Raw genomic sequence first — 13397 nt, 5'->3', positions numbered from 1 at the left:
CACAAAAGATAACTGTCTATCAATTAGATTAATAATTTATCAAAAATACAAAGAGAAATTTAGTATTAATTGTTTATTAAATACTATATTAAAATCACAAAGTATTACATAATTGTATAAATATTAAAATATAAATAAAATCACCAGTAGATATAAATATTCTAATGCAATATCTTTAACAATTATATTTAACAATACTTAGGTAACAGGGATAAGACAATGAAAGAAATAACAATGTCTGGTGTGAGAAATTATTTGGTAAACTAAAATATACTATTACTAAAGGAATTCGAAGGGATATTTTCTTTTAGCCTATTGTCCAATCCCTGTAGTTCACCAATACTAGCATTTTTTCAGGCCTCTTCAATTAAATCTTTAAACCACTAGGAGAAAGAATTAAAAGTAGAAAATTTAACATTCAGGAATTTAGGAAAGCTTCTACTTCTTTTTGGTTTAGTGTCTTTCCTTCTAGAGACAATTAGATCATTTATTCAATAGAGAACTTGGCATAAACGCCACTAGGTGCCTCTGCCTTCTTCAGCTTGATATGCTCGACTGTCCTGTCAAATAGTCCAGTGATCTGTGCCACCTCCATGCCTCCCTCCAGCCCAGCCAGATCAGTTCCAACCCTGCTTTCAAAATGTCCATTATATACCAAAATTAGGAATAGTTAAGTATTTGTAGCATCTTATTATAAACAGCTTTCCACAGATATAAAATGTACAAAGATTAAAACCAGTTCCTTCAGCCCTGAGATGCCCGGAGGAACAAGCTAAAAACTGGATTTAATCTTATGATTGTACATTTTTATATTCGTAGAAAACTGAATATAATACGATGATATACATAATTCTAATCCATCGGATATTAATCAGTTTTAAAGCGATAGTGAAAATTGTTTTGCAATCCATGGGGCAATCCATGGGGTTTAACCATAAAATTTCACTGTGGGAAAAAAGGAGGTTGAATGCAACCCTCATCTGTAAATTTTAGTTTGAAATTGAAAGAAAAAAAAATGGGGGTATATTTTATTTGGGGCTAGCCTCTAGGTATTTCTTTTATTAGTGTAAAGGTCCATAAAAATAATTATAAATATACTCTGAACCTCTAAAAAGATTCACGGTATAGGAGACCTATATCGGTTCAGCGGTAAACACAACAAACATACAGACAAACTGTTACTTTAATATATTAGGATATAATGTACAGTATATTTTCCTGTTGACAAGCTCATTGATCATGTCAATGGTGATGAGATCATTTCCATCCTCGTAAAACAGGACATAACTGTTCAAGATCTGGTTGAATAGCTGCACCTGAACATACAAATATTTTTAGGATCATTGAAAGAAAACAAAGTAGCGGGTTACATCGAATTTTTTTCGAAGTAGCTTTTCTCCTATTCCTAGCCCCTGCGGGGCCAATTTACTAAACCCTCCAGGACAAACATTAACAAACTATCAAAAGCTACGAAACCCGCTACTTCGTTTTCTTTCTATGATCCTATTTATTTATTTCATTATGACAAAAGCTGTAAAAAGTTTGGGAAAAGAAATTAGAAATGTAGCAGGTTCTTTAGATAATAAGAAATATCTAATCTTTTAATAATCACCAATTTACACAACCTTAATTTGTAAATAATTTGGAGTTGTTATGTCATGTTGGGGGGTGGTATAAAAATTTTAAAAATTGAAAAAAGTATTTCTAATAGGATAATACCTACCAAAAATTGGTTTTAACCTTATAATTGTACATTTTTATATTCGTTGAAAACTGGATATAATACGATGCTTTACATAATTTTTCAGTATGGCTGAGAACCGGTTTTCATCTAGCGGATGGTAATCGGTTTCGAAGCGATACTGAAAAGTGCTTACCTGTACAGTAGTATCCATGCACTGGTTGGCAATCTTCAGCGCCTTTTTCAAACAGTCCAGAACCTTTTTACCATCCCGGATAGGCTTATCTGGATTAGCTGAGGTGTACCCCGACCAGAATAGATGGGATACTGTCAGTACACCTAGAATAAAGTGTACATTTAAAAACAAAAATAAAAGAATCAGAGTTTATTCTGTCATAAGGGCCGGATGGAGATACCTTCCCCGAAAATAATATCTATCTATCTATCTATCTAGTATAACTATTTATCTATCTAGTTGTAGCCAGGACACACTGTGTCTCCATCTATCTAGTATAATTATCTATCTATCTAGTAAAACTATCTATCTATCTAGTACAAATATCTATCTATCTAGTACAAATATCTATCTATCTAGTACAAATATCTATCTATCTAGTACAAATATCTATCTATCTAGTACAAATATCTATCTATCTAGTACAACTATCTATCTATCTAGAATAACTATCTATATATTTAGTATAACTTTCTATATATTTAGTATAACTATCTATCTATCTAGTGTAACTATCTATCTATCTAGTGTAACTATCTATCTATCTAGTGTAATTATCTATTTATCTAGTGTAATTATCTATCTTTCTAGTATAACTATCTATCTATCTATCTAGTATAACTATATATCTATCTACCTTGACACTGGTCAGGTTTCTTGAGTAATTTAGCTGCAGCCAAGGCACACTGTGTTCGCAATGGGTCATGGTTCTCTTCTGTGAATTATAATCCATACAATACAAGTAAAACTTGATTCAAAGCCAACAACTAATCGAATTCTCTTAATATGCTGCTTTTGTTTTGTTTAGTTCATTTAGAGAGAGGGAACATTTTACTATAAATTATATTATACATAATAGTCCATAAAGTTTTATTAAACATCTTCTCTCATTTGCTAGTTTGAAAGCTTTTTTATTAGTTGGTACAAAAAATAGATTTGAATCTACAGAAAATAGGATTTGTTTATCAGAACTGGGAATGTACACCAATTTATCGTACATTGTCTTTTTGCTTATGATCCGAGGTTTCGTAAGTCACATGCCTATTTTGAGTGTAAAAACTATTTCATTTGTATTTTATATGAAAACCTGAGAAGCATTTCATCTGTTGGAAAGTTGCAATGATCAGTGTGATGGCTGCCAGCTGGGCTCTTGAGTCAGAGATTTCATCCTCGTACAGGGAAAATGCTTGGGACATGAACTCATACGCCATGGTTTCCTAAAAAGAAGTTATTTTATTTAGTAGCAAAGAGTGAAAAAGTGATTTTCTAGGCTACTTGTAGGATAGACTGCTCATTTTTGGTGAATATACCCATTTCAGCTTCCAGTGTAAATTACTTTGTACGTTAGTTTATGGTTTACCCTTTTAATCCCCCTCCCCCTCTCTTTTTCCCACCACTGATATTTAACATTAATCAACTTTGTCCGTTTGTCTCTCTATGATATGTTTACTAGAACCCTGCAGGGGAAGTAACCAATAGGAAGGGATAGGGCTCCTCAGGGTTAGAAAATTAGTTTTTTTCTCAAAATCAAAAAAAAGGGAAGGGGGAAGAGAGCGGAGACATGGACGTGATTAAAAATATGTACGAATAAAAGCAGATAAATTACCATAAAATTCTAACTTTTTTCAAATATTCAAATTGGATGGGTTACGAACCTGCGATTCATATTTAACTTGATCACATGTGAGGGCAGCTTGTAGATATAATCTCAATGGTAACTCTGCCAATTCAGCCTAAACATTATATTGTTTCAACCTTTTGCTAGCCAATATAAATAATTCTTTTCGACTATGCAATTGGATCAAAAGATAAAAAAATACACTTTGACTAGCAGGAAAACATGGTGACCGCATATTCTATTCGGATATTATATCCCAATCCATGTTGAGAGGGGCATTGAACTGTAAATTAAAATGGAATTAAAATTTTTGGTCCTTAAACTGAATTTTGATTAATAGGTTTCAAACTTTTCAACCAATAATTTTAGTCTGCGATATTGGTAATTTCATTTAGCATCATTAGTGGGAGCTTCATAAATTTATCGTCCCCTCATCATATCCTTTGAGATCCCTAATCCGTATCATAATAGAAAAATTGATTTTATAAACAAAACTACAAAAATTTAAATAAAGTTTACCTTAACCAACGCACTGATTGTAGTATGGCAGTATTTAAAGATCTTTTCAATTTTAGAATTCCAATTGTCATCTGTGTCTTTTACCTAAAATAATATTTTGGAGGCAAGATTTCCTTACATTACGGAACTATATATGTCCGTGCGTCCGTAAAACTGTGTTTATGATAGTAGTAAAGGTGTAATTTTAACAGTGGATATAAAAATATTCCTTAAAATACAGCTAAAATAAAATTGACAAAAACCCTCAATTTTTGTCAAAACACAGTGGCTGTATTTTTGCTAGTGGTAAAAGTGGCAGCATCCCGCGTCCGTCTGTAACTGATTATCCCTGCATGGTTTTCAAACTTTGCAGAAAATTCCTGTAGCAAAAAGGGTTAACGTAAAAATGGTAATATCCTCCTATAATTTTTTTTTTCAATTTTGAAAAATTTGAGTACCCCCCCCCCCCCCCCACAGAACTCAATTATATACTCTGGCCGCAGCGCTCGGCTCCCTAGCCTGCCTAGCCGCAGCGCTCGGCCCCCTTGCCTGCCTAGCCGCAGCGCTCGGCTCCCTAGCCTCTAACCTAACCTAAAATAGTTTTTCTCTGTTGGGGGGGGGGGGGGGGGGAGGGAGGGAGGGGGACTCAGATTTTTAAAAATTGAAAAAAAAATTTCTAAGAGGATAACGCCTCTTTTCTTTTAATAATATTACGAGATTTACTTCAAATTGTTGATTAGTGTTATCATTTAAGTACAGGAATTGCTGCCTACCTTTTTAAACTCTTTAGCAAGTTTGAAAGCGTTAAAAATAAGTGGTGGAAGTGTGTAAGGTATTCTGAGAGGTCCTCCAGCGCTAAAATGTTTCCTGGCAACACTCAACATCAGATACTGCTCGTCCAAATCTCCAGCCTATGATAATAATGGATATAGAACATACGTGGATGAATTGACAGGGGGGAAAATTTATCTTCAATTTGGCTTGCTAATATAAACCTTATTTATTGGTTAGTTCTTTCATCCAGTATATGTGGAGGAAATAATGTAAAGGGGGTGGATGGGGAGATAGTTACTTTAGCCAGCTGCGAGCATCACTTTATCAGAGTAAATGAAAACCTGATGCAACATTCAATAATATATCGATTAAAATAATATTTGGTAGTTTTATGTCCATTAGGTAAGATTTCGAGTATTTCCAAGTCTATTTTTGCTGATAATATTTGTGCTTATTCTCTATACAAATCATGATAATCTATATATAGTATACAATTGCCTTATCCGGTCAGTCTGTAGATAATGCTCTACTTTAGTCATTTGAATAATTTTGGAAAACATTGAATAATTCGGCAGCAGCTATTATAGAATAATAGGTAGGTAGCTAGATGACTTTTTGAGTTATGATTCGACTTAAAAATGAGGATCTCAGTGAGTACTCTATACCTCACATTGTCCGTCAGTCTGTCTGTAGTGCTATAAAGAAACGGACCTGGAATTGATGAACTAGTCTTGCCATCAGGGATTGTTCTTCTGTAAATTCTTCTAAATCTTCAGATCTTATCTTTTCAGCTGCGGGTCCATCCTTCTGGTCCTGAAACAGTGAAAAAGTAGTTAACAATTTCGGAATAATAATTTTCACAATTAAAAAAAAACACGGAAGGCAACATCCATAAGTAGCGAAGCACAAAGACACGGACAAAGTTAATGAAGCAATGTTCAGTAGCCAAAAAAAGGGCATAAGAAATAAGAGAAAATTTTGAAACCTTCATCAAAATGATTACCTACATGTCTTTTACAGTATGTGAAAATTAAAAATAGAGCTACTTATCCTTTCATCTATGAACACAAAATCCCTAATCTAATATTGATAGGATTACCCACAAAAAATAAAAAGAACAATTACCTGGACTAGAGTAGATATAATAGTAAGTATGGTATCAACTCTCTCACTGGTAGGTATACAGGTATAGTTCTCTATCACATTGTTTACTAGATATTATAATAGTATTCACACTTACCTGGACTAGAGTAGATATAATAGTAAGTATGGTATCAACTCTCTCACTGGTAGGTATACAGGTATAGTTCTCTATCATATTGTTTACTAGATATTATAATAGTATTCACACTTACCTGGACTAGAGTAGATATAATAGTAAGTATGGTATCAACTCTCTCACTGGTAGGTATACAGGTATAGTTCTCTATCACATTGTTTACTAGATAACTCGACATCTCTCTCCTTCCACTGAAAACAAAACAAGCATGTCAATATTTATCAGTAGTGAAGCACAGTGAAGTAGTACAGCTAATCTTAGTTAATAACATGGCCAACTAATAACAAAATCTGACGTATTTGTTATGCATATGCAAGCTTGTTTGTATGTGAATTTTTGAGTTAGTTTTGTAGTCTTAGAGAGACTGTAGGACGGACTGACATACGTCAGTTTATAAATGCTTTGCTGCAAAAAAATTATCTAACCTGTAATCAAAGAAGTTGAGTAGGGGTATAAAATGCTCTAAATTCAATACAATTAGAACATCATTGTAGCTGTCAATTGGGATTTTGAGAAGTTTTTCCAGCTCCCTGCCTACAGGGGTCCTATGCTCTATCACGCTGATATCTGCGTTCTCAAATAGGTCCTGGTAATAAAGCTTTTTGGTAAGATTTATAGTTAGGATTAATCTTAAAAATATATTCTAAAGATATAAAATTATTGCTTTTATGACGAGTTTGTTACTTTATACTGAAAAAGTCTTCATTATTTCGTTGTTTGTACAAAAAATAAACATTATCGCAATGTTATTAAACGTTTTCTTTGATGGGGGATAATAGAGAATCTTTAAAAAATAAGTACTAGTTTTAATAAAGGGAATAATTTTTCTTACCAAAAAAATATACTTTCCAAGGACATACATGGGGCCAAAGGGATTATTATCCCACTCCCCCCCCCCCCCCATCACATAAAAATATCACCACAAGTAAAGGGTTCCATAAGCAATCCAATCAATGTATTTTATGCTTTCCGCCATGGTTCAGACCACTAGTTTATAACAAATCAGGTAAATAAAATTGTTTTCATTCTGCTTGACATAAAAAAAACTTAAAAATAATAATCTTCAAGAAGCTTTTCCTTGGTGTTATGTAGAACTTTGTCTATAAGATCAACTCTGTCAGAATAACAGCTGTGGGCAAGGTTGATCAATGCAACTTCCAATGATACAATGTCCTCTGTTAACAACCATTTATTTATTTAATAAGTATTTTCAAATGGAAGGTAATTTTTACATTCGTTAAAGTTTTTTTCCTTCAAAAATAAAGTCTAATAAATATCTAATAGCAATTAAACTACATTTTATCCAGGGAGGAAGGGGACATTGGGCTGTTTTTATTACACTAGTCCCCAAAGTTTTTATAATCAAGTTTTCTGAGTCGTTGGCTATTGCTAACAACTTTGATGACTTTTCTTGAGTTTTGATTGGTTGATTCATAAAGTCGAGTGACCAAACGTTTCAACCACTAATTATAATCTGGGACAATTTTGTGTATCATCATTGGGAATTTGCATCAATTTATCGTTCATTATCTTATCATTTTACCAATCATTTTAAATTGTAAAAAATGATTTTTACTATTTATGGGATTGGCACGGTTAATAAATCTTTTCCCAAATATCATCAAAGTATACTCAAGTAAAAAAATAATAAAAGACTAAATCGTTAATTGTACTTTTCCATATTCTCTAGGTAGATTTCATCAGGGACCTAAAGGAATAGGACAATGGCCAATAAATTGATGTACATCCCCAATGCAAATACACAAAATTAACTCTTTTGCAAATTACAATTAATGGTTGAAAGTGGTGGGCATACAAAAAAAACCACCCAAAAAAACCCACCAAGGGTTTTTTTTTTTTAAAAACCAATAAAACCCCTATAAAAACCCTTTAAAACCCTGGGTTTTTAAGGGTTTTTGGGTTGGGTTTTTGGGTTGGGTTGGGCTGGGCTTTTTAAAAAAAACCTGGGTTTTTCCCCACCCTGGTTGAAACGTTTGGACACTGAACTTAATAAACCAACCAATCAAAACCCATTTAAGGTCCCCAAAATTGTTGAGCCAACGAATAAGAAAAAGTTATTATAAAACTTTGGAAACTAGTGTAATAAACAGCCCATTGTTCCCTCTCTCTGATATTTCATGGTTTATAATATGGTATCATGCTTGTATTCTAGAAATGTGTTTAAAAAAAATAATTTCCTGGTGGCATATCAGGTCTAGATTTGATAATGCTGGTAATTTCTTCAGAGAAAATATCAAACAATTTCAATTCTTCAGGAATTCCCTTGGAATCTTCACCTCCTCTCAGCGCAAACTGGGATAATCTAAATAACAGATCTATAGTATAGATGTAAATACAGATAACTACCTCCCCTCCATTTTCCAATGACCTTTTTTGTCTGCTAACAAATTGTTTTCTGCTACTTGGATGTTTTAATATTACCGACACCATTGGTTGATTTTCAATGACCCAATTGAGAGTCAACACAAGGTCATTGCGATGGGGAGAAGTGAAACAGTTAATTAACTCCTTCCCCCTCTAGAGTTTTACACTAATATCTAAATAATACAAAGAGTGAGAACATAAAGGAAGAATGCAGGAATTACACCGCTCTAACACTGCCACGGAAAGACCCAATAATAAGTAAGTTAACTGGTAATATAAATTAACCTGTCAATCATTGAGATGATAATGTTGTTGACATTGACACTTGGTTGCAGGTCAGCACAGGCCTCCAGGAAACTGGTCAAAGATCCCAGGTGGAAATCATCAGGGAATACTTGGATTATACACTCCATTAAATATTCCTAAAATTCATTAAATTATCATATGATATTAAAATCAACAATATACCTAGTAATCATGTAGGTAATCTTTATGTGAAATTACATTTTGGAATAAGTGATTTAAATTTCTCCCAAAAAGAGTAAAAAATATGACTAAATATTTCTTTGCTCACAACACATTGCTAAAAATTTCAAATAGTTGATAAACTTGCAGGTTTTGCTAAAGTCAAATTAACAATAATTAACAAATAAAAATAAAAGTAATAAAATGAAAACCTGAGCAATAGGGTCTCTGCAGGACACAACCTGTTCCAAGATTCCTGGCAAAACACTTTGTTTGTATACCTGACACAAAAATAATGTAAATAACATTTCAAACTGTCTAATATACATTATCAATGCAAATTTTGTAGAAAAGTAAGAATGATTCCAGATTAAAGAACTATATGGTCAAAATCCAGAGAGAGAGATAGAGAGACAATGGGCTTATTCTTACAATAGTCCCTAAAGTTTTATAATGGCATTTTCTTTTTCGGTGGCTTAACAACCAATAATTATAATTCACTGAAGGGAAATTTTGTGTATCATCATTGTGGATGTACACCAATTTATCGGCCATTGGATAATCCTTTTAGATCTCTATTAAAATCAATCGGTATTTTCCTATCTAGTGTCTATTGTATAACACAGATTTCATGCAAAAAATAAATATTAGTAGCGCAACTTCTATAAAATATGAATATACCTCCAATGTGACACTGTCAAGCTGAGATAATCTGACAAGATTGGTTCCAACTAGAATTCTCAACTCCATTCTTTCCTTCTCCCTCTTCTCACGCTCACGAGAGTGGCCCTAAAATTTACCAATAAAAAATTATCTATCTAAATATTTATTTTAAATGAAAAACAATTGGAAAAATGTTACTTTTTAAACTTTTTCTTCGGTCTAGGGAAAAAGACCTATCAAGGTTTACTTATTATTGCCATTTGTGCATTGATTACGAAATGGTTACAATAAAACCCAACCCCCTCTCATTAATTATAATATCTTTTTGTTTGAAAAGATCTGGTTAAATAAACAAAAATAAAGTTTATTTTTGTTATACTTGTACCTTTTAACATCAAAATAATTAAGGTGCTCTCCCTCAAAGTGTCTTAAGGGCACTTGACCCCCCCGTCCCTCCTTTAATTAATCCCTTTTAGGAGGCCGTATCCCAGCGAGGCCTTAGCCTCCTTATTTTAATTTTTTTCAAAATAAGAGGGAAACCGCCAAAGTTAATATTACCTGATGTTGCATCCTAACCCAGAGTTTATTCATCTCTGCAAAGTTGAGCTGGATAAACTCAATACTGTCGTCAATATTTCCAGGATCCTGGCCCTCAGAGAATTCTCCAGTCTCTAGAGTGTCTGGCAAAATGTTCCTGTCAAGGTCAAACCCATTTTTTATTGATAATCTTCACAATTTCTACCTAAGTATTATATAAAGTAGAAGGTACCTAAGGTTCTTTTTTGTCTAAAGCTAGATATTTTAATGATTACTGAACCGATTGGGTTCTATATTTTAGGTAAGCTTCATGTTGGTCTCGTGATGGTTTTAGGCTATTTCATTTTCAGAATTAAGTCTTGAGATGATTTTCAGCTAATTTTCTATCCCCTTTCAATACAGAACCCCTATATGATAGGGGGCGCAGCAACCAGCAAATGATAAAGCAATCTGGTTAGGACATAAACAAAAGACAAAAATATCAACTTAATACAAAAATCTTTTTGATTCAATCAAAAACAGTTTTAAAATTGGTTTCCTAGTGCATTGAAGGAGATAGTTTCTTAGAAAGAGACCTCTGAGAGGATGCTGTACTCCTCGGCACATTTCTACCAAATCCTTAACATTGTTGACTTGTAAACAGAAATAAATAACTATGAATGTAGATAAAAGAAAATCTAATAATTAAAGAATATCAGAAAATGTTTGGATGTACTTGTCTTCCAAGTTGTAGATTATTGAACATGATCATTACCTTGATAGCAAATGTTTAAACATTGACGCATAAATATTATAATGGCTAGAAACATTATTATTTTTGGTTTACTCTTATGAACATCTGACTTACAGTACAATAGACATAATTGACATGTCTTTGTCTTTAAACTGAGTTTTATAATTGAAAATTTACCTTCAAAATGTTCTTTCTACTGTATTCATTAGTTTTGATGTAAACCACTCCAACAGTGATAAGAAGGTAGAGGCGGGGAACAATGTTTCCAGCATACTGAACCAATTCATACAGATCTGGCACTTTTCTTCCTGATTATAAATAAAAATTTGAGGATAATGTTTAATTCGAACAAATAGATCTAGAATTCTTTATGGAGTAAAAGGTTTTAAAAGATAGAAATTGCTGGAACACTGAAGTGACAAAGCTAAACATAAGATAAAATAAAGAACAATAATATTGTAAGTATTATAGAAAAAATCTTGCTATATATTATCACACAACAAATATTTGACAAAACTTAAATCAGACTAATATTTCTTATGCAGTAAATAAGGGGCCTGTATCGAGACTTATGGTGCAACAATAAAAGAAAAATATGGTAATTTTAAGAAAGTCTTGCTGTGAAAGGTGAGTCGTACGTACAATACCGTAGCTCAAAAAGTAGATGCTACTAGGTATTAGTTCATCTTTTAATACCTTTCTGGAATTCATCAAGCAAATAAATCTCCAAATGTCTCAGTTCATCGCAAGTGGCGATATAGAGTTCATAATAAGATTTGGGTGAGAGGAGTGAAGTTCTGAGCTCACTAAGCATGGCACTCGCGTGTTTCAACCCATCCATTAGCTTGTTCTTGTCCAGACATCTCTTCATTTGGAAGGCTTCCACCTAAAATAATAAAAGTTACATGTCCAATAGAATTTCAATCTAATTATTTACAGTATTTTTTTTGTCTGTGTAGAAAGATTTCGCTAACCGCAATATAGTTCTCATTTACCTTGAAGCTTCTTATAGGTCCTGAGATGGTTTTAGGGTATCTATTTTTTATAAGTCTGGGTATAGTTTTAGGCTAATTTTCTGCCCTTACAAATCCCTTTAAATATAGACGCAACAACTGGTTTTGAATAAAGTTGGCGTTCATTGAGATTGATAGGAAAAGTTTGTATTGGTTCTAGGCAGGTTTTAAGCTATTATTTAGAAAAATTCTTAGTCTAAAAGATAAAAGCGTCTAGTAATGATTTAAAAATTAGTTTACCTTGACATTTCCCTTAGCATCTTCCAGGAGTTTCTCCTTAACAATCAAAACATTAACAGTATGTGAATATTTGTAAAATAATGTTTTCATAAAAATGAGGATGGCAAACATCTACAAGATTGGTGTTAGTTATATATACAATTACGTGTACGTGTGACATTAGAGTAAAACACTAGTGAGAGAAAAGGGTATAAATAACTGTATCTCCCTATCACAATGTCCTTGCGCCGACTCTCAATTGGGTCATTGAAAATCAACCAATGTTGTGGGTGTGGGGATGTGCAACACACCGCTATATTGCAGAAGACAATATATTGGTAAGTGGACGAAAATATCATTGAAAGGGAGGGAGGTAATCTGAGATACATCTACACTTTGGATCTGTTTGTGTGACTTTAGTCCTTTTTTTAGACATACTTTTAAAGTAATTAATAAATGAAATTGTCATAAAAGACTTTAATAATATCTGTTTTTTTCCTAAACACGGCCGTTCGTTTAAGTACGTATATAATTATGGCATTAGAAACCTAAACAGACCAAAAAATTGATTAAGAGTATACTTTTTACTACATATCAATGTATTTTTACCTGGTCTTCGAGAATATTCATTTTTTACTTTATTTGTTAATTGAATATATTTATATTATTGTCTGAAATATAAAATATCTTTAATAAACATTCATAATTAAAACTAATTATAAATATAACATAAATTAAATAGGGTAATTACATTCTAAAATATTCTTTTCAATAATAATAAATTGTTTAATAGGGCGTTTTCGCTGTATAATTCATTTTGTTTTCATATTTTGAATAAACTTGAAGCTGTCAAAATGAAATAATTGAACGTCCGTCTGCTATTAAGAGGGTGTGTGTTTGTGATTTCAGGTTTTTCATTATTTTACTAAAAGCCTAAAAACAGGGTTACGAAAGTTTTATTTTAAATAATTTGTTTATTCTTAATGATTAAAGATATAACATGATTAAACCTAAATTAATAATATTTTATTAAAGTTTTTAGGTTTATATAAAAAAAACTTATTTTTTATTAATATGCAATAATCAAAAAGAAATAAAAAAAAAAACTTGTATAAAAGTATTAACCTCTGTTACAAAGCGCTAATGCCGCAAAAAAGTTTTTTTTCAGGGATAATTATTTTTTCCTTTTTTAATTCTTTAAATTAATCATTTTTGTCAAAATAATGTAAATTTTAATATAATAAAAATATAAAAATTAATCAAAATTAAATAGGAAGAATTATTTTATGTAATATAT

At 32.2% G+C, this 13397-nt stretch overlaps 1 protein-coding gene across 1 annotated transcript; it reads right to left on the bottom strand.

Moving 5' to 3' along the window:
• Positions 1–58: 58 nt before the first annotated feature.
• Positions 59–12778, bottom strand: Vps35 (Vacuolar protein sorting 35). Its single transcript, XM_080172515.1, has 21 exons — positions 12710–12778; positions 12122–12157; positions 11565–11754; positions 11046–11176; positions 10676–10753; positions 10157–10294; positions 9617–9724; positions 9148–9216; positions 8756–8892; positions 8287–8408; positions 7165–7263; positions 6511–6673; positions 6162–6276; positions 5518–5619; positions 4806–4943; positions 4054–4137; positions 3572–3649; positions 3004–3133; positions 2554–2631; positions 1878–2020; positions 59–1316 (listed from the first exon to the last, which is right to left on the bottom strand). Exons 1-21 carry the CDS (start codon positions 12728–12730, stop codon positions 1179–1181), a joined length of 2298 nt encoding a protein of 765 aa, XP_080028641.1. The 5' UTR covers positions 12731–12778; the 3' UTR covers positions 59–1178.
• Between the last annotated feature and the right edge of the window lie 619 nt (positions 12779–13397).

The sequence above is a fragment of the Acartia tonsa genome, chromosome 9, assembly GCF_053477335.1.
Source record: "Acartia tonsa isolate MP-2025a chromosome 9, ASM5347733v1, whole genome shotgun sequence".
Lineage (NCBI taxonomy): Eukaryota > Metazoa > Arthropoda > Copepoda > Calanoida > Acartiidae > Acartia > Acartia tonsa.
This window is presented reverse-complemented; position numbering and strand designations above follow the sequence as displayed.